This window comes from Patiria miniata, unplaced genomic scaffold, assembly GCF_015706575.1.
Source record: "Patiria miniata isolate m_02_andy unplaced genomic scaffold, ASM1570657v1 HiC_scaffold_8, whole genome shotgun sequence".
NCBI classification, from domain to species: domain Eukaryota; kingdom Metazoa; phylum Echinodermata; class Asteroidea; order Valvatida; family Asterinidae; genus Patiria; species Patiria miniata.
In genome coordinates, this window is record NW_024037075.1 from 11,423,240 (window position 1) to 11,442,922 (window position 19,683).

At 41.1% G+C, this 19,683-nt stretch overlaps 2 protein-coding genes across 2 annotated transcripts; both read left to right on the top strand.

The window, feature by feature from the left end:
• Nucleotides 1-114: 114 nt before the first annotated feature.
• Nucleotides 115-7,358, top strand: LOC119719848 (actin-related protein 2/3 complex subunit 2-like). The gene is made up of 9 exons (XM_038189347.1): nucleotides 115-332; nucleotides 461-495; nucleotides 864-976; nucleotides 1,689-1,921; nucleotides 3,024-3,117; nucleotides 3,250-3,376; nucleotides 3,977-4,077; nucleotides 5,211-5,311; nucleotides 5,849-7,358. Exons 1-9 carry the CDS (start codon nucleotides 259-261, stop codon nucleotides 5,871-5,873), a joined length of 903 nt encoding a protein of 300 aa, XP_038045275.1. The 5' UTR covers nucleotides 115-258; the 3' UTR covers nucleotides 5,874-7,358.
• Nucleotides 7,359-7,764: 406 nt separating this feature from the next.
• LOC119719555 (solute carrier family 40 member 1-like) lies at nucleotides 7,765-18,722 on the top strand. Its single transcript, XM_038189026.1, has 9 exons — nucleotides 7,765-7,901; nucleotides 9,382-9,683; nucleotides 10,514-10,590; nucleotides 11,793-11,952; nucleotides 12,368-12,610; nucleotides 13,376-13,588; nucleotides 14,607-14,813; nucleotides 15,161-15,832; nucleotides 17,758-18,722. Exons 2-9 carry the CDS (start codon nucleotides 9,428-9,430, stop codon nucleotides 18,099-18,101), a joined length of 2,172 nt encoding a protein of 723 aa, XP_038044954.1. The 5' UTR covers nucleotides 7,765-7,901; nucleotides 9,382-9,427; the 3' UTR covers nucleotides 18,102-18,722.
• The last annotated feature ends 961 nt before the right edge of the window (nucleotides 18,723-19,683 follow it).

Here is a 19,683-nt window from a genome sequence, read left to right on the forward strand (position 1 = left end):
CCTGCTGGGTTTGTGAGTTTTGCTCCCAACCCATAAAAATTAAAATTATTGCCGAATCGATACAGGGAACGAGTGCGTTGACCGCTAATTTTATATAGCGCCCTCTGCGTTTGACTTTGTCCATGTCAAATCATTTCCTCTTCCGGTAATCGTGTCGTGGGGAGTGGAGCCGATTTGCTTCAGCCGAGATTTTGAAGCCGGAAAAGTGAATTATTTTCTGATTTTCCCAGCTGGTTAGACCTCGTAACAGAGCCGAAGATGATTCTTCTGGAAATCAAGAACAGAATTTTGGAGGAGACGTTATTTGCGAAATTTGAGGCGGCTAAGGCGGGGTGAGTTCCTCATTCAGGTCGTTGCACCAGATTCGTGATAAATAGAAGATTAACAACTTCGATTAGGATAAGTGATTAAACGTGTTGAATCAAATGGAAATAAAAATATCTTTTTGTTTACTTTACAGAAATAAACCCGATAGCACAGACATTGTTATTGCAGGTAAGCAGGAAAGCAAAATGTCCACAATTAATCATGACAATATTTTTGGTCAACATGACTCAAGGTGGATTGAAATTAAATTTGTAAAAATTGTAAACATTGTTGAAACTTCGCTGAAAACTTGAATTGAAATACTACAGCTTTTGCAAATTTTAATTTGTGTATGTTTGTCATGTTTATGGCTATATTTCGCAGTGTATTCAAATTTAGTGTGCAACAATTACATTTCAATATTAAGACATTTTTCTCTTCCTTTTTTAAATTTTACATTTTAAATTTTAAATTTTATATTTAAAAAATCGACCATGTTGATAATTTTTGTTCAAATCAGATATGTGACTAAGAGTAACACTGTGCTATTATTGCAGATTACGATGGCGTCACGTACCACATATCAAATCCCGACGGACAGAAGACCAAAGTTATGGTTAGCATTTCACTCAAGTTCTACAAAGATCTTCAAAAACATGGAGCAGATGAGGTTAGTAAATGATTTGTAGTCTTCATTTCTGTATCATCAAAGAGTTTTCAAATACATAAGTGTTTTTGAGGTTTGTTGGAGGGTTAAATAAAGGCAGTGTATATTTTGCCGGAGACGGCAAACCTTTAGTAAACGTTAGTTTGCCGGATATGCACTGAACATGCACAGTTACTGTTTTTTGGTACTTAAACATTTTCCGGTGACAAGTTTTAGTCTGGCATCATGCCAAAATTATCGTTGTTACCTCGTATTCACAAGATGGGATTCAGACCATTTTATAATTTCGGACTTTATTTCCCTTTTAAAAAAAATCCTCCAGAGCCACAAATCTGAAAAAGAAAATGTAATACTCTGCAAAAAATGTTTGAGACATGTTAAAATAATAAAAGAAGAATATTCTTATTTATTTGGGGATGAGAAAAAAAAAACTTTAAAATGTGGTGCGGTCGGAATCGAACGCGAGTCATCCCGCTTACTAGAGCCTTTGCTTAACCATTACACCAAACGTGCTATACAACTTTTGGTGGGAATTTAATACATCTTATAATTCAGCCCTATTTTAAAGAGTACAGCGCCCTCTGTTGATATGGATTGCCGCCAGCAAACCTTTAGTTATCGTTAGTTTGGCCGTCATTACCTCCTGCAAAATATCCACTATCTTAAATAAATCATCTAATGTGTCTCTGTTTTTCACTTTGATTTGTCTCATCAGTTGTTAAGGCGAGAGTATGGTCCTCTCATTGTCGACACAGAGGAGAACTACAGCGTTTCCATCCTATACGATCTGGAGAACCTCCCCGAGAACATCACTGAGGAAGCCGCCAAGGGGGCGCTGCTCAAGCGCAACTGCTTCGCCTCCGTCTTTGAGAAGTACTTTGATTTCCAGGAGCGCGAAGAATCCGGAAAAGAGCGGGCGGTCATCAATTATCGTGAAGACGAAACACTGTGAGTGACTTTTGTATTTCTTTAATAACCCTGGTTTTTGGGGAGATCCAGAATAGAGAACTGAAGTGATACGTCAGCTGTCTTTGTTCTTGTTCACACTGGTTTGTGCGCTGATGTCTTCACACTTAAGCTGTGTGCGTGGAACAGAATACGCGGCGCACTTCGGTACAAACTTTTCGATATTTGCAATGCATCTTGGAATTGGATGACTAAAAATTGGCAATTTGTACACCAACCTATGGGGCTGAGTAAACAGTTACAACTTTCATTTGACTCCTCATTAATATCAAGAATTTCGTGATTATTTTTTTGCACGCATTGTTGCACTGGTAATTTGGCATATAATCGTTTAATTTTTTTTTTTAAGCCTATTACAATGAAGAAAGTTTCGGGGAATCCCTTTTTAGAGGGAATATTAGTATTATGATATTGACCAATCCGAATCGAGATGTCAATCTCACACTTCCGACACTGACCAATCACAACTGTCCCTCTGTCCCTGATGACTGGTATCCTGAAATAAAAAAATTTCAAAGATTATTTCTTATTATTAGTTCTAAAGTTTAAAAAGTGAATTTTATTTACAAATTATGCATTTATAGGTGAATTGATGATGTTCACTTAAACTTGGAAAAAAATGGGGAAAAAAATACTTAAAAGCTTGACTGGTTCCTATACTCCATTGTGTTTGTGTATTTAACTGCATTGCATGTTTGTTATCCACTCCCATGATGCAGTGTTTATGGCAAAAACGTTTATTGCGTGATTCAGTGTACATGTATGAAAATGCAAGAATTTTATAATAGTGTTGGATAAACTTATCAGATATGAAATATTTATAAGTTTCTATTTACGTGTTTTTTTGGTTGTTTTGTTGTTGTTGTTTTTTAACTTTTTTTCGGAGGGTGAAAGTAAATGCTCTCAAAGATGAATAACTGAAAAAAATGCATGTACATGTACATGTAGCTGAGAAATCCCCTAAAAACACTATGTATTTATAATGATACCGAAAGGCACTTCTAATTGCCATGAGAGATGGAGATAACGAATCCTTCAAAAAACTACTTTTAAAATTGAATTTTCTTTATCTTTTCTGATTCAGGTATGTGTCGGCTAGAAAGGACCGTGTGACAGTCGTCTTCAGCACCGTCTTTAAGGATGATGATGATGTCATCTTTGGCAAAGTCTTTATGCAGGTTGGTTATTGTCTCGTAACAATGGCTTCTATTTTTCAATTTATTTAAAAAAAATTATGTGAGTTTAGCGAACTAATTTCCAGCCATCCAGTCACTGACAAGTCTTCATTGTTGATATTCCTCCATTCCTAGGAGTTCAAGGAAGGGAGGAGGGGTGCACAGAACGCCCCCCAGGTCCTCTTCAGTCACAAGGAACCCCCTCTAGAACTGCAAGGGACCGACGCAGCGACTGGGGAGAATATCGGCTACATCACTTTTGGTGAGTCGTGAAGACAAAAAAATAATCACAAACATGGCACTGGCAGTTAGACAGCAAGATTAAACAGATCGTTTAGTAGCTTTGAAACCTCAGTGTTTTTTTCTCCTACTTTGACTTGAGGAGAATGAGGAGACGTTTGTTTCTTGCTAAATGACTCCAGCTGCTCGGCTCAGAGAATGTCAAGTGAGGCAAATAATTGAAATGTCCATTTATTTTCCCAACTGAGACCTTTCATATCACAGCTGAATTCAAGCATGCAACTTTTCCTCGGATCAGCTGATTTCCTCTTTTTTTACTTCCCATGTGTGCCATTGAAAATAGAAAAACACTGTACAAAGTCTGGGAAAAATTTGAATTTCCTCTTTTTTGTGATTTCCCAGTTGCATGCCTGTGAATTGATAGTAAGGTATTAAAATTTGTATTACACAAGAGAAATGGATATAAAAAATCATGGGAAACAAATTACTTTTAGCTGCAATGTGTAATTTTGTTCAGGTATGTTTCAGCTGAGGAGGACCGTGTCACAGTCGTTTTCAGCACCGTCACAGTCGTTGATTAAGTCAGTTTATTTGTTTACCCTTTTTTCTCTTGGTTTGTTAGTGTTGGAGCCTCGTCACACCAATCGCAAGGCCCGTGATAACACCATCAACTTGATCCATCTGTTCCGGGATTACCTTCACTATCACATCAAGTGTTCCAAGGTAAGTCGATGAAGACCCACCTCCCACCCCTGTCCTCACGCCCCAGCCATCCAAACCTCATGCTTCCTAACCCCCCCACAACCCCCTCACCCCCCTTCTCGCTTCTAATCAAGCTATTCATGCAGTGTGACCATCCAAAGAGTGAACGTCCAAAAGATATTGACAGTGTTGTTGTCCAGCCCATCACAAGTCCATCACAAGTTCATCACAGTCTCAAGTCCAGTCACAAGCTACTCCAATAAATTGTAACAAGGCATTCCTTTGTTGTTGTTCATCACCTGTAACTAATGACTAGGCTTGTGATTTACTTGCGACCGGCTTGTGATGGATTTGTGATGGACTCAGACCAACTGCCTCAATCAGAAGTCATTACTGAGGTCGCGACATTCTCAACGGAAGGTCGTACGTCGGTACTTAATGTTCCTTTGACCAACATTCAGCTTGTCACTTGACTTAGGACGGATGACTTGCAGTGTTCTCCAACCTGTAAAAATAACCTGGTGCCTCGCCATGCTTTCTGAGGCACCCACCAAGCTTCAAAAATTGCCGCCATGCTTAAAAAGTTGCCCGCCATGCTTTAAAAAAAAATGAAAAAAATATAAAAAAAGACAAACAAGTGGGACTACCCTTACCCTCCAAGGTATATTTTGGCCCGAAACTCTGCCAAAAGCAGTAACATGGAACATTTGTCAAACTGACAAGCCTGCCCATTGTAGCAATCCATCAAGTCTCAAGGCCAAACTGTGCTCAGAGTCCCTGGTCACTGATGTATTAAAAAAGATGATGCTGAGCCAGTATTGTACTTAACTGTTACTGTTTTAGAAATAGCCTAAAAGCTGTTATCCATACAGAAATTACATGTTCATCTGCAAATAGCGCCCCCTAGCATAAAGAAATGTATGACTGCAAATAGCACCCCCCCCCTCCGCTTTTTGATGGCACACCGACCTTTAATTTTCAAAGTTGGAGAACACTGGACTTGTGATTGACTCTTGTTTGATTTGTGAAGAGTTGTTAGGACTTTCGAGGACTTGAGTCACTCGACAATAAATCTGGCTGTATAATGTTCACTAAAACACCAAGTTCAATCAAAAGCTATAATTCTCAAGTTAAATTTCCTTTGATCTTGATAGGCATATATCCACACCCGCATGCGAGCACGCACCTCGGAATTCCTGAAAGTCCTCAACAGGGCTCGGCCTGAAAACTCCAACAAGGAGAAGAAAACAATGAGGTGAGATACTGTGATGTCACTCATATAAAGCATTCTTATTGGGTCAGGAGTGATCACATGATCACGCAGGAGCAGCCAATGAAGGCCTGGATGATTTTATGAATGAAAACTTACAAAATACTATGAAGTCATAGATATGCCTTCTCATTGGATCAGGAGTGATCACATGATCACGCAGGAGCAGCCAATGAAGGCCTGCATGATTTTATGAATGAAAACTTACAAAATACTATGAAGTCATGAATATGCCTTTTCATTGGATCAGGAGTGATCACATGACCACGCTGAAACAGCCAACCAGGGTCTTGGTCATTTTGTAAGAATGACAACTTGCCAGAAAAGTTTTTGATTGCCCATATCAACCCTAATTTTTGTGATAAAACTCATTCAAAATCTGTGAAGTTTTTGATACTTGCATGAAGCAAACAGGAACAATGTTCCGTAATGCTACATTTTGCCTTTCTTAATATTTCAACTTGATTTTACAGGCAGCAGCAGGCATTTTATGCTATTCTTTCTTTCTCCCTTGTTTTACAGTGGGAAAACATTTGTCCGCAATTAAAGTCAGCTTTGAAGAAGACTCGAATCATGGAAATCATCTTCTTCCAGAGTGTAAAACGCATCAAAAATATACACAAATGAACTTACAGTGTAATTGTAAAGAAAAATGAGAACACACTTTTTTTTTGGATAAACCTGACAGTGCGTTTCCTGTGTATATATAGTGCACTGTTGTAAGGCAAACGGAGGACAAATTCTCTGCTGATTATATTTTTGAAATTTTGCTTGTCGGCACATTATGTGGGGCATTCCACTGATGTGGAAGAAACAGAAGTGACACATAAAGTTTGTGTTCATTTCTGTCTTAATGTGTGGACAATTTGGTCTGCGCATTTGGCATTTTTGTGGAAATAACGGATCAAGTGGACTGCACCAAACCATTTAGGTTTTTTTTTTTTTAGAAAAAAATTGAAGATTATCCCATGGCTTTGAATGAAAAAAAAATGTAAGCTCAAAAAATTGTCAATTCAGATCAAATGAAGGGTTTGGAAAGTCCTACATAGCTCGGAAAAAAAAATAACTGATTTTAATGACCAAAGTGTTTGGACTTACTTTTGTGGTCAATAGCGTGTAATGGCGCCCTCTTTAGACAGACCTGATACATTGACTTTCTTAATTAAAATCTGAATTCCATTGGATACAGGTAAAAAGTCATAAATGCTACTTATTACTATTTTTTGAAGGAAATGCAAAACTTTGTTTTATTTATATCCGTTATGTTTTACTTTTTTGCAAATGTCAAAAAAGGCTGTCACCTTTTTTGAACTTTTTAGTGAAAAAAAGAGCTTTCAACGAATCTGTCTTATATTAATTATTTTTCCCCATTAATGCTAAAATGAGATAGTTTATGTAAGCACAAGTAATTGGTCCAAATATTGCCTTTTTTTGATAAGCATTAGGATTGTAACCGTTTCTAACAGTTTTCTAATATCAGTCCGATAAATGTACCAAAGTAAGCTAAACTTTCCTGTCATTTCAGTAGATTTCTCTTAAAAGCAAAAAGTAGATAAAAGGGGGCTAGGGAATCGGTCGGTTTCTATTGTTTCTAGTCTGTGGGTTAGTACATGTAATTAATTGCAACTGGTTTGCCTTCACTCAAGATGCAGTTTTCATCATAAATGGTTTGAAATCTGTTTCACATTAGCCGAGGGTAGTGGGTGATGCATTTATAACCACAACTTGTTCAGTTATGGATAAAAAGCTGGGGAAAAAAAAAACAATGACAACTACGTTTCCCAGCCAGTTATTGAATTACCATCTATTTATCCTTTGCTCGTTATGTTTGTACAATATGACCAAATCTTCACCAATATTGTCGATATGGGTGATTGGGTTTTAGTTCAGTCAACTAAAATGGTGTTTCTTGTATTTTTTCAGGTTACCCCCAGTAAAGTTTGTTTTTTCATTGAATAATAATCGACGGTCGGCTTTATTTTACCATTATATTTCTATGATTGACATAATTAAAACAATTTAGCTACATAGATTAATTCTTGAAGTGTGCGATTATTTGCTGTTTTTAGCAATTTTTGTTTCTTTCATGTTTTCTGACGTTTATTGGGGTGTTGGGGTATTTGTTTGTTTGTTTTTCCATTGATCTCTGTCTGTTTCATTCATGTTTGTGTATTCTGTATTATGCAAACTTGTCATGCATATATATGTATTTCATTCCAATGCGAGATTGTCATGCGCAGTAATAGGTTTGCTGATCATTTAGTGTTTACATTTATTGTGTAATACACAAAATAATGTCCCAGAAAATCGCCCCGCCCTAAGTACCCCGCCACTGTCGGACTCAATAAAAAATAGAAATTCTGCACGCGAACACTGATTGAGTTCGGAAACAGGTGCGCCAGGCTGGAGCACGTACGCCACGCACGTGATTAGTGAAAATATTGCACAGCGCCATCAATTGACGGCATTTGGCCAATTTAAAGTCAGGTGTAGCTCAGACGATCGACATGTCGTCAACTTATTGAGATATTCTTGATTTTGCAGATGAAAACCTGACATTCGACCTGCTTTTCAGGTATGAAATTCAAGATGAGATGATTATTGTGATTAATTCCTATAATTTGTATCGGGGACTTTTTGTAAACTTCAGCTTGTCGTACGCTTTGTTTTAAGTAAGTTGCATCGGCCGCACCGGCTGGCCCGCCGGCGAATTTTTTTCTCCCAAACGACATCCGCATGCATAGTATCGTAGCGCCCTCTACGATACTTTTATGATACGCACGCAGGTATAAATTATTTGTTTCCCTAAATTTTGGCGTGGGTCAGTCGATACACATGATAGAAAGTAGGATTTTACACCGCAAGGTTGTAGTCTGGGTTCGGATCTCGGTTTTGCATAGCTTGAGCATGTAACTCTAGCTAGCTGACAATTGACATGCTCCATATTCATTCACATGTAGCATGCCAGCTGGAGTTACTCAAGCTAGTTTTGCACCCGATTTTTTGTTCCTTTTCTTACCTGAGGCTTTGGAGGATTTTTTTTAAAAGGGAAATAAAGTCCGAAATTCATAACGTTCAAATTCACTTTTTTTCTAGTTTTATATTTTCTTCTCATGTTTTCATAAAAGTTAAGTCCAAAACGCCATAGCGTACACCCATATGTGGATGTCGTTTGGGAGAAAAAAATATGCGGCCCGCTGCCGGTGCGCTGGCCCGCGCCACTATGACCGGCCACTGTGCGTACGCAGTACACAGCCTCAACTTCAAGGCCTACATGGAGGTCTGGGCCTCCCTCATAGCCCCATAAATGTGGCAAAGAATAGGCATCACCCGCATAGCCTACCCAAACATTTATGACTTAGTAAAAAAAAAAACACATTCAGCATGTTCAGCTCAGACTTTTAATATTTGCAGTTCATGAACTTATACTTTAGACATTAGAATTATTAGAAATTAGAACTAGAGGCACACTCACCCTAGTTTGAGTAACTCCAGCTCCAATGCTCATCAGGGCTGCTAAAACTATGCTCATCAGGAATTCGACATTAGAACTGCTAAAACTATGATGATCGTGTAGCGTAGGGCCCCTGTTTAGTAAATATCAAATTAGAGTCAAAGATGTTTTTTATTGCTCAAAAATGACCTTTTCAATCAAAATTTCAATCAAAAGCAGACCTCTCTTAATTCTAATGACAACTGTTTTGCAATTTTGATAGTTTCTTGGGGTAGAAATCACAATTTTCCTGCGTGGTTTACTGCCGGTTGCTGCCTTGCGATTCAGCGTGCCGTGCGTGCTCATGGTACACGATGCAGTGATCGCCATCTTTATTTTTGGGTTGCGTGTTGTCGCCCAAAACGCTGCCCTCTATCTAAGACATTCATGTACATGTTTATTCATAATGTTGCCAACTACATTTGTGCTTTGTCAGTCTAACAATTTCAAAGTGCATTTTGTTCCCTTAAAGAAACGGGGTCCGTAGATACACGATCGCCAAAACTATTACACATATAGTTGTGCAAATAACGTTTATGTGTGTATGTCTAAACAAAAACAGGTCAACGTGAGCACCTCATCATTCATAAAAGCATACTTCACTCACTATGGCTGATCCACTGAACCAGGCATCGACAGAATCCCACAATGCTCCTGCACCAGACCTAGATCATCAGCCTCCTCCACCTTCCACGATTGCCACGATCCCAGAGATGGATGAAGGGGACTTGGAGCCAGAGGGGGCGGAGTCACAGAATAATGAGGGGGAGGATGGGAGGGACGACGAAGAAAATCCACCCAGTATTGGAGACGGGGATGCAGCAATTGCAATGCAAGATGATGATGACAATGCGCAACCACAAGGTAGCTAGCATCAGGCCAAGTTAAAAACAACAAAGTTTCTCATCCAGACTTTTCTAAGAAATGAAGGAGGCAGCCTCCTTGTGTTTTCCAAGATGGTAGATTTTCTAAGATGGCGGATGGATTCTTCCATTTTCTCGACTCTTTTTCTGATAGAAAATTGTGTCCAAAAAAGTTACAATTTTGTTGGCAACAAATAAAAAGACAATACATTGACAGTATATTTGCAAAAATATATTGCAAATGTATGAATTAGAAAATAAAGAGGCGGGCAGTAAAAAGGAAGTGGGCTGGACAAGAAAATGGTTTATTTTTTTCTTGGCCTTGCGCATGTGCATGACTCATTGAGGGCGCTCTTTGGCCTAAAAGCCAAATGAAGGTAATGTGGCGTGCCTCGTGCACGCGTGATTGACAGGTGAACGATCCCTGCATATTGGTTCGTATCCCGTCAGGTATTGCACAAGGTTATTGTTCAGTTGGACCGAAAAGTTGCCAAGAAGCCTCCAGAAAATATCGTAAATTACGCAGCAGCTTGGCAACTGACACTGGAAGCAGGTTCAAACTTTGTTATTAAGAGGGTGAGTGTATTTTTAAAGCATAAATGAACTGGGTCTGAAGTCGCAATGTGGAAATCACTTTGCAAACTTGTTCGAGTAGCTTCAGTGATGGCGGATGTGTGGCCTATGTTTACGGAGGCAGTCCAGTAAACTGGCCACATTTATGGGGCTACCATTCGACATACATGTATGTGTATGGATCAAAGTGCATTATGAGTTTCATAGCTTCAGTTCCCAGATTTCACTCGAAGCACTTGTTTCCTTGTTTTATTACAGGTCGGTGCCCGGCATTGGTCGCATGGTTTAAATCCAATGCGTTTCTCATTTACTGCAGCCAGTTCTTTTCTGCCTGGGTAGGTTCATATTAAATTCATTTTTCTTTAAACTACTTTGCGCCAGGATTATTTTTGCCGAAAATTTCAATTTTTGCAAAAAGAAACATTTTCCAGCCAACTTCTGATATACAGCCAAACGCCATAACTACTGATTTGCAAGAGTCATTTCAACGGTATTTGTACGATATTTCTTGCTGAAACCTCATATGTTTCAGTACTCCCAGGTGCGCACTGGAACGTAAATTGTTGAACAATAGGCCGTGCACAGCGGCCAATTCAAAATCAACACATGGTCCGCCTCCACAGACTTCACAGACTTTGTGTGTGTGTACAAAAGACACAAGGGATTATCGTGTTTAGACGTCACCCGGAGGCGAGTTGAAGCAATCTTGACATTTTAACCCATCAACCATGCCCATGTATAAAAACAGCCAGTTTGTGTTATCACATCCTCCGACGCAAACTGGTTATCTAATGATGATAGTAATCAGATAACAACTTAGTTCGAATTTCAAGTATTGGGAGCATCTTGTGGTTCATAATTAAAAATATAGTCCATCATTTGTAATTTGTGCATTTTGTTCATTTGAAGCAACAAAAGTGTTCAAAATCTAAAGAAGGGTACTGAACAACTAACCTGATGAAGTTTCAGCTCCGCTTCAGCTGTCTATTCCGAGAAAAACAGCATTCTAGGATCTCAATTTCAAATCAAAAGTTGCTGAATCATGTTTTGAATTGGGCCTGAATTCAGCATCCGAGACACGTTCTCACTCAGCATATTGCAGCTACGCGATGTCGCACACTGAACCGCACGTGCCTGTGTGTCGTGCTAATGCTTGCGCGCGCTTCGCCGAATAACAAAACGAACTACTAATTTAAATTTCCTACGGTGCGTCTTAAGAAGCACCGTTGGAAAGGCCTTCTTTCGTTGATTACTTCAAAATGACAGCTTGCAAGAAAGAATAATTTCACAGGGAGTTTAGTCCCCTTACTGTCCTTTAACCAAGTATGTTTTTTCAACAATAATCACGCCAGTTACTTTTCAGATAGCTGCAAATGATGGACAATAGCTTTAACTGGAGCAGTTTCTTAATTTTGTTTTTGCTGCGTGCTCTTGCAACCGTACAAAATGTATTTGCTTCAGCCTCACACCGTGTTGCAGACTCTGTCATGTCTGTGTGTTATCGTATCAATTACTCTTTCATGTTGTCTATCTGTAGGGTGACCGCATGTGGACATTTGCCGTTGCCCTGTACCTCGTGGAAATTGAGGACAACTCGCTACGACTGACCGCTGTCTTTGGTTTTGCTTTGACCATCTCGGTTCTACTGTTTGGCACCCTGGTGGGTCAGTGGGTGGACAGAACGCCTCGGTTAAGTGGTAATGAAGAAATTGAGCTTGTTGGCTCAGTTGGTAGTAGTGTCAGTATATGGCATTCTAGAGGTCACGTACTGGTCCAAATGCCTTTCAGTATTTTATGTCAAATTGGAATATCAGCCACCAGGCAAAATCGAGTAATTAGCCACCAATTAGTTGGTAGAACATCGGTACAGCATTCTAGAGACAGGTTTCAAATCCTGCTCCGCTCGCTTTTCTCCACTCGACTGAAAATCCATTTCAACTTTTGCATACAGTCATGAGTCGGAGTAAGGTGATGCAAAACTAGGCTGTTATTATAAACGAATATGGTGACCACCTCTATAAGATAGCTCAGTACATCATTCCAGAAGTTCGAATCCCGCCTTAGTCATTTTTTTTTGTTCAACTATGAATGGTGTTTGATTTTGATTTGCAGCCACCAGGCAGAGTCTTGTGATCCAAAACTCGGGGGTCATCATCAATGCCGTCTGTCTCCTCATCTTGCTGCACTTCAAGACGGAGATCCTGCCCGTTGGAAACGGCAGCCTCTTCTTCTTCTGCCAGGTAGTGATCATCGTCCTGGGCGTGATTGCCAACCTGGCGAGCGTTGCCGAGAAGATCTGCATCCAGAAGGACTGGGTGGTGGTGCTGGCAGGGGGCAACAAGGAGCGTCTGGCAGGTTGGTGCCAAGCTCCCATCACAAGTCCTCACAAGATTTGACAAGTCCTCGCAAGTCCTCACAAAACCTCACAAGTCCTCACAAAACCTCACTTGTCCCCACAAGTCCTCACAAAACCTCACAAGTCCTCACAAAACCTCACTTGTCCCCACAAGTCCCCACAAAACCTCACGTCATCATCAATAGTCCTCACAAAACCTTACAAGTCCTCATTAGTCCTCACAAAACCCCACAAGTCCTCTCAAAACCTCTCAAGTCTTTACAAGTCCTAACAAAACCTCACAAGTCCTTACAAGTCAATTGCAAGTCATCAAGGTATTAAAAATGCTGAAAATTGGTTTTTCATAAAAATTTTGACACAAACATTAGTCCTCACAAAACCTCACAAAACCTCTCAAGTCCTCACAAGTCCTCACAAAACCTCACAAGTCCTCACAAAACCTCACTAGTCCCCACAAGTCCCCACAAAACCTCACGTCATCATCAATAGTCCTCACAAAACCTCACTAGTCCCCACAAGTCCTCACAAAACCTCACAAGTCATCATCATTAGTCCTCACAAAACCTTAAAGTCCTCATTAGTCCTCACAAAACCTCACAAGTCCTCTCAAAACCTCTCAAGTCTTTACAAGTCCTAACAAAACCTCACAAGTCCTTATAAGTCAATTGCAAGTCATCAAGGTATAAAAAAATGCTGAAAATAGGTTTTTCATACAAATTTTGACACAAACACCTTTTTTTCACCCTCCCCCTTCAACCATTTAGAAATGAACGCCACGGTTCGTCGCATCGACCTGACAGTCAATATTCTGGCCCCGATCCTGGTGGGTCAGATCATGTCGTTTGCCTCCATGACGGTAGCCGGGATCTTCATTGCGGGCTGGAACCTGTGCTCCCTCATACTGGAATACTACCTGTTGCTAAGGGTCTACAAGAAGGTCCCCAGACTGGCCATAAAGCTTCACAAGGATGAAACTGGTGAGTTGTCGATAAATTTGACCATTCATAACATGGAGTTTGCGCCTGGGTGATGTAAATTTAATATAAGGTTTTTGCCCTTCACTGACGTATAAACACTGTATACTCCATGTGTTACCCCCCCCCCCCCCCCCCCCCCCCCCCCCCCCCCCGAGTGAAAGTGAGAAAAATCACATTGGATTCAAACCAGCTAATATTGGATTAATATGACGCTATCGTAGATGATAGAACTTTGTGTTGTAATGGGATTTTACATCATACAGGGTGAGTAAAACAAAACAAAACCCAAATGTCGGGACCATTTTTTTAGTGAAGTTCTGCATGTAGCACATTCAAAATCTAAGATATGAAAGCCGAATTCATAAGCTTTCTTTCAGTACAAGAATCATTCATAACACTTACGTACGTTTCAAATCCTGGAATTTTAAATACCACCACCGTTTTAAGGTTCTGTCCACGGATCACAAAAAAGTTCAGCATTCTTTCAGGAAAACGAAAACAAATCACATAGGGATGTGTGTGAATTGTTTTGTTTTGATGGAAGAATGCACGCCTTTTTTGTGATCCGTGGACAGAACTTTAAAAGGGTTGTTAATTGTGTTTGAAAAGTACAAGAGTGATTTGAATGATTCTTGAACTAAAAGAAAGCTTATGAATGTGGCTTTCAGGCCTATACCCTAGATTTTGAAAGTGCTACATACAGAACTCCACTAAAACAATGGTCCCGACATTTGGGTTTCGTTTTTTTTTACTCACCCTGTAAATTTTAATGTTTGGTTTTGCTCTTCAACCATTTCATTCTATAAACACTTAATATGCAGTGTTGTCTGAGAACTTGTGAAATAAAAGAATCACTAGCTTACTTGAGAGTGGGACTAATGATCCCGACAGGACTCTTTAAGAACTGCAGAGTTTCAATTCAAGATGATCACAAGACAGTCACAAGGCAGCACAATGGCGACAAAACTGCATCCAATGTTTTCAAGACGCTCTCTGAACCATTGTTTTTGATTCGCAGAAACGGCCACGGCTGCGGAGCCAGCGGGCCAGACCACCGAACCCGAGGCAGCCACTGAACCCAACGAGGAGGCAGAGATAAAGCCCAGTGCAGAGAACCCAGACGCAGAACCTCAAGCAGACGCACAAGTTGCAGATGAAGATGAACCTCCAATGGAGCATTCCACAGCTGGAGATGCTAGAGGGACTGATGAACATGCTGAACCAGGTGTGTTGATAATACCTGAATAGTACAAAAATATTGAGGGTTCTGTGTATATCTGGGGTGAAGAGCTCAGAATTCGGATCTTTTGTTTCACACACAGGAAGTGTTAGTAAGAACACGGGCATGCAACTTTTCCTCGGATCAGCTGAATCCCTCTTCGTTTACTTCCCCTGTGTGCCATTGAAAATAGAAAAACACTGTACAAAGTCTTGGAAAGATTTGAACTTCCTCTTTTTTTGTTACTTCCCAATTGCATGCCTGAGAACAGTAGGAGCAACATGTAACTTTCATTGAAGATTCGCCCTTTCTTCCGCTGAGGTATTCCTATATTTTCTCAAATCTCATCCTAGATTACAAATCAGGAGGCCCCAAAAACACAGCGAAGGGTTGGAGCAGATTGGAGGAAGACACGCCAGACGACCAGCAACCCGCCGACACTGAGGTGCAGGTCACGCAGCCTTCGCCCAGACCCACGATCCTGCGACGAGTTGCCAACTGGTTCATATCCTACTACCATGGCTGGCTGACCTACAAGTCCTATCCCGTCTACATGGCTGGTCTGGCCTTAGCGTTCCTCTACATGACCGTCATGGGGTTCGATTCCATCACGACCGGCTATGGCTACTCCATGGGGATATCGGAAGCCTTGCTGGGGGTCATCAGAGGCTTAGGTTCCATCGCCGGCATTGTGGGGACTTTCGTCTACCAGCGAATGCGTCAAAAGATCGGTGCTACCCGCACGGGTCTGTACGCCCTCTCCGAGGAAATTCTGTGTCTGTTGCTCTGCGTCTTTTCCGTGTGGGCTGCAGGTAGTCCGTTTGACCCTTACTACTACTTTTCTGGCCAATCAAACTCACCAACAGCTGGGCCAACTATTGGCAATGACACAGGGAACTTTTCTGCTGTCACACCAAACGTCACAATGGATCACACACCCCTGATAACACCACAGGGCAGGGATGATCCAAAGAGCTACTTATCTCCAATTTTATTCTTCGCAGGAATGGTTACTTCCAGAGTAGGTAAGGAACAGGTCATCAGCTTCCCCTCTTCCCCCCCCCCTCCTAAAAAAAATTTCAATTCTAAGATTTTACAACACTTGTGGTGTCAGTTGATGAACTGTCGATAAATCATGACAGATTTTAAGAGTTGATCAGGAAAATTCATCGTTAACCAAAGTAACTGGCAAATGATATTTTGAGACTACCATTTATAGCTCCAAGAGACCTGTGGAGGAAGGACAATGGACAAATGTTCAGATGCTGGAGGATAATCTCAAATGTGACCGGCTCCACAAAAAAGGGTATTATGTCGCAAAAAAGGGAAAATTGAGTTATATACGTGGTTGGAAAGCCCACAATGTAAGCTTTCATTTGGTACATAACAGAGCTCCATAGCCCCTCCCGTTCTGGAGATATGATGTATTTGCTTATTAATTACTTCCTTGGAGTTCAAATTACACAACTGAGAAAACAGGCTTTGAAATAGCTGGCGTTCATGTAGAACAATAGAATGATGCACACAAAATGTTTTTCCACTTTGTTCATCAAAATCAACATTTCTGTGAATGAAACCTGAAACTGTAGGTATTAAAGATGTCATTCATGATAAAAAATGAAAATCACATTTTGACAAAATTTTCACCCTCTCAATGTTGAGCAGGCCATTACACAATAATGCTCAGAGCGACTTAATACCTTTTTTTGTGGAGCCGGTCACATATAAACCAATCATCTAACGGTGGTTTGCGGTTACCAGCAACAGCACGTTCGCCATGGCGCGCGTGCTGTCTGGCGCCAGACGACAGCTGATTTAACGTTAGTAATTCTGCATTTTCATTGGTCAACTCACAACGGGTAATGCATTATGCATGTCTACCAAATCGGTAGACAAATGTAAAGAAAAACATAAGCATTCTCCACGAGATGGTAAAGGCCCTCGCGGCTTCGCCGCTCGTGCTAGTCTTTTTATGTGTCAGCATCCGGGGTGCGTCACGTGTCCAGGTAAGCGCGTGGGACTTGACTAAAGGCTAACTAGGTCACAACTGAAAATTCAATTCGAAGGTAGTCTGGTTCCCCGACCTGACAATTTCCCCCGACGTCTACACGTCTCAATTGTAGGTCAGGCAGCATCCGTAGCTAAAACTAAACATGACGACATTGATGTCCCTTTTTCAAAGCTCGGCTTCGTTTCCGAATTTGCTTTATCACATAAAGCTTTTAATGTTCTGATCTTTTTTTAAAAATGAATCACTTGCTTCATGTATCATACAGTTATGATATACAGTTTAATACTTCTGTAAGAAAACATTGACTAATTTTGACCTGGAATCTTCAAAGTTAGACACCCAAACAGCACTGTAAGCAGGCGGAGCCGAATTGAGACCACGCCGAGTTTTGGAAAATGCCGGTAACGGTCGTCAAATTCAAACTAGTGCATGACGCAGCAAAAAGTTTGCCCCTCGTATACGATCCGAGTGCAAAATCGTCGTTGAATTTCAAGTTTTCTAAATAAAAGCAAGGATATTAATTATCAACTAGTTTTTTAAAGTTTTTAATAAGCAATTAGCAGTTAATAAAACCTATATTATACTCGGAAATACTCGGACACTATCCGATTGTCGACGAAATGAATTCGGCAAACTTCGGACATTTTCGGAAAAAGGAGGAATTCCTCCCGTTTTAGTCACGTGATGTAAATTGTAATACAATGTATTACCGGAGGCTATCGGACCTAAGATTCATCAGGAAAAGTCAGAATCTTTTGGTCTGGAAACCAGACTAATCCAAAGGCTGTCTGTTGAACCTGGGTAAGGCAAGTGGAATGCGAGGAAATACCACTGCACCAATCTGACTCACTTTGACAAATCCTAGTACAGTCCTGTTAGGATTTTGGTTGCTCCATCTTATCTGCAATAATTGTGTTTGTTTGCTCCCATCTGCCGTAGGCTTGTGGATGTTTGATCTGGTGACCACCCAGCTCATCCAAGAGAACGTCCAGGAGAATCAGCGCGGCGTCTTCAACGGTGTCCAGCGCTCCTTGGAGTGCTCCATGGACATGCTTCATTTCATCCTGGTCATCATCCTCCCGGCTCCAGAGACCTTTGGTTATCTCATCGTCATCTCCTTCTTTTTCATCTGCACGGGGGCCGTCTTGTACTGCGTCTTTTCCTTCAGGGACAGGGGTCACCTCTTCCACACGGAGAAGTTGACACAGTGTCTGCATCAGAACGGCGAAGCTGGAAGAATGATGAGGTTCCACAACGAGACGGAGAACGATTCTGAAGCTTGAACATTTTTTTTTTACAAGTTTACGGCATTTGACGGGTACCCTTGAACAATTTATGGGTCTGGATTTTATAAGTTATCCCGCGAGCGCGAGTGGAACACAGAATAATGTAGTGCGTCTGTGTCCCGCATACCACGAGGCCGAATATGTGGGACACAGACGCACTGCATTTTCCGTGTTCCACGAGCGCGAGCGTGATAACGAATTTATCTTCAAGCAAACTTGATGCGCAGTACAGTTGGAACGAGCACACTTTACACGGACATTCAATCGCAGTAGCGTATGCAGCCGGAATGTCGCTCGCATCTTTGAACAGCGGAATACGCGGAGTGCGGTATGCACCGAGACTGTGCTAAATGGTTATATGTAGCACGGCTTGTTGCCATGGATCGACCAATCAGGATCGAGGATTCAAGTTTACTTAAAGGTAATAGTATATGTAGTAGAGTATTGCTACGTTGTTTTGTGGGTCTTTTTTTTGGTTTCATGTCCTGCGCCAATCGTTTTTTTGGTTTGCCCAAAGTTTTGCTTGATGGTGCTTAACCTCGGTGCTTAACCTTGATGTTGCTTCAGCAGTTTATGAGTGTCTCAGAAGTTACAGCCAAAACTTAATTATTAAGAACCGTTTTTACCCCTCAGCCGAGAGGCTCGAGGGGTATTGTCATCGCCTAGGGCGTCCGTCCGTCCGGATGTATGTATGTCTGTCCGTCCGTCCGTCCGTCCGTCCGTCCGGGCAGCTTAGTTTCCGGATGATAACTTGAGTTAGAAATGTTGTTTGGGGTTGTAACTTCGGTAGGGGGTTGCCCTTGGGAGTAGGCAAGTTGGGATTGGTTTTGAGGTCAAAAGGTCAAAGGTCAAGGTCACCGTGGTGAGTTAAATGTAAATGGTTTCCGGATGATAACTTGAGTTAGAAATGAGATTTTGGTGTCTAACTTTGGTAGGGGGTTGCCCTTGGGAGTAGGCAAGTTGGGATTGGTTTTGGGGTCAAAAGGTCAAAGGTCAAGGTCACCGTGGTGAGTTAAATGTAAATGGTTTCCGGATGATAACTTGAGTTAGAAATGAGATTTTGGTGTCTAACTTTGGTAGGGGGTTGCCCTTGGGAGTAGGCAAGTTGGGATTGGTTTTGGGGTCAAAAAGTCAAAGGTCAAGGTCACCGTGGTGAGTTAAATGTAAATGGTTTCCGGATGATAACTTGAGTTAGAAATGAGATTTTGGTGTCTAACTTTGGTAGGGGGTTGCCCTTGGGAGTAGGCAAGTTGGGATTGGTTTTGAGGTCAAAAGGTCAAAGGTCAAGGTCACCGTGGTGAGTTAAATGTAAATGGTTTCCGGATGATAACTTGAGTTAGAAATGAGATTTTGGTGTCTAACTTTGGTAGGGGGTTGCCCTTGGGAGTAGGCAAGTTGGGATTGGTTTTGAGGTCAAAAGGTCAAAGGTCAAGGTCACCGTGGTGAGTTAAATGTAAATGGTTTCCGGATGATAACTTGAGTTAGAAGTGAGATTTTGGTGTATAACTTTGGTAGGGGGTTGCCCTTGGGAGTAGGCAAGTTGGGATTGGGTTTGGGGTCAAAAGGGCAAAGGTCAAGG

Excerpts from the sequence above, each read along its gene's own strand:
- LOC119719848 (XM_038189347.1), top strand. The coding sequence starts at position 259 with ATGATTCTTCTGGAAATCAAGAACAGAATTTTGGAGGAGACGTTATTT. Across the intron at positions 496-863 it reads CACAGACATTGTTATTGCAG|ATTACGATGGCGTCACGTAC; the intron begins GTAAGCAGGAAA and ends CTATTATTGCAG. Across the intron at positions 5,312-5,848 it reads AAGGAGAAGAAAACAATGAG|TGGGAAAACATTTGTCCGCA; the intron begins GTGAGATACTGT and ends CTTGTTTTACAG.
- LOC119719555 (XM_038189026.1), top strand. The coding sequence starts at position 9,428 with ATGGCTGATCCACTGAACCAGGCATCGACAGAATCCCACAATGCTCCT. Across the intron at positions 12,611-13,375 it reads CAACAAGGAGCGTCTGGCAG|AAATGAACGCCACGGTTCGT; the intron begins GTTGGTGCCAAG and ends TCAACCATTTAG. Across the intron at positions 13,589-14,606 it reads GCTTCACAAGGATGAAACTG|AAACGGCCACGGCTGCGGAG; the intron begins GTGAGTTGTCGA and ends TTTGATTCGCAG.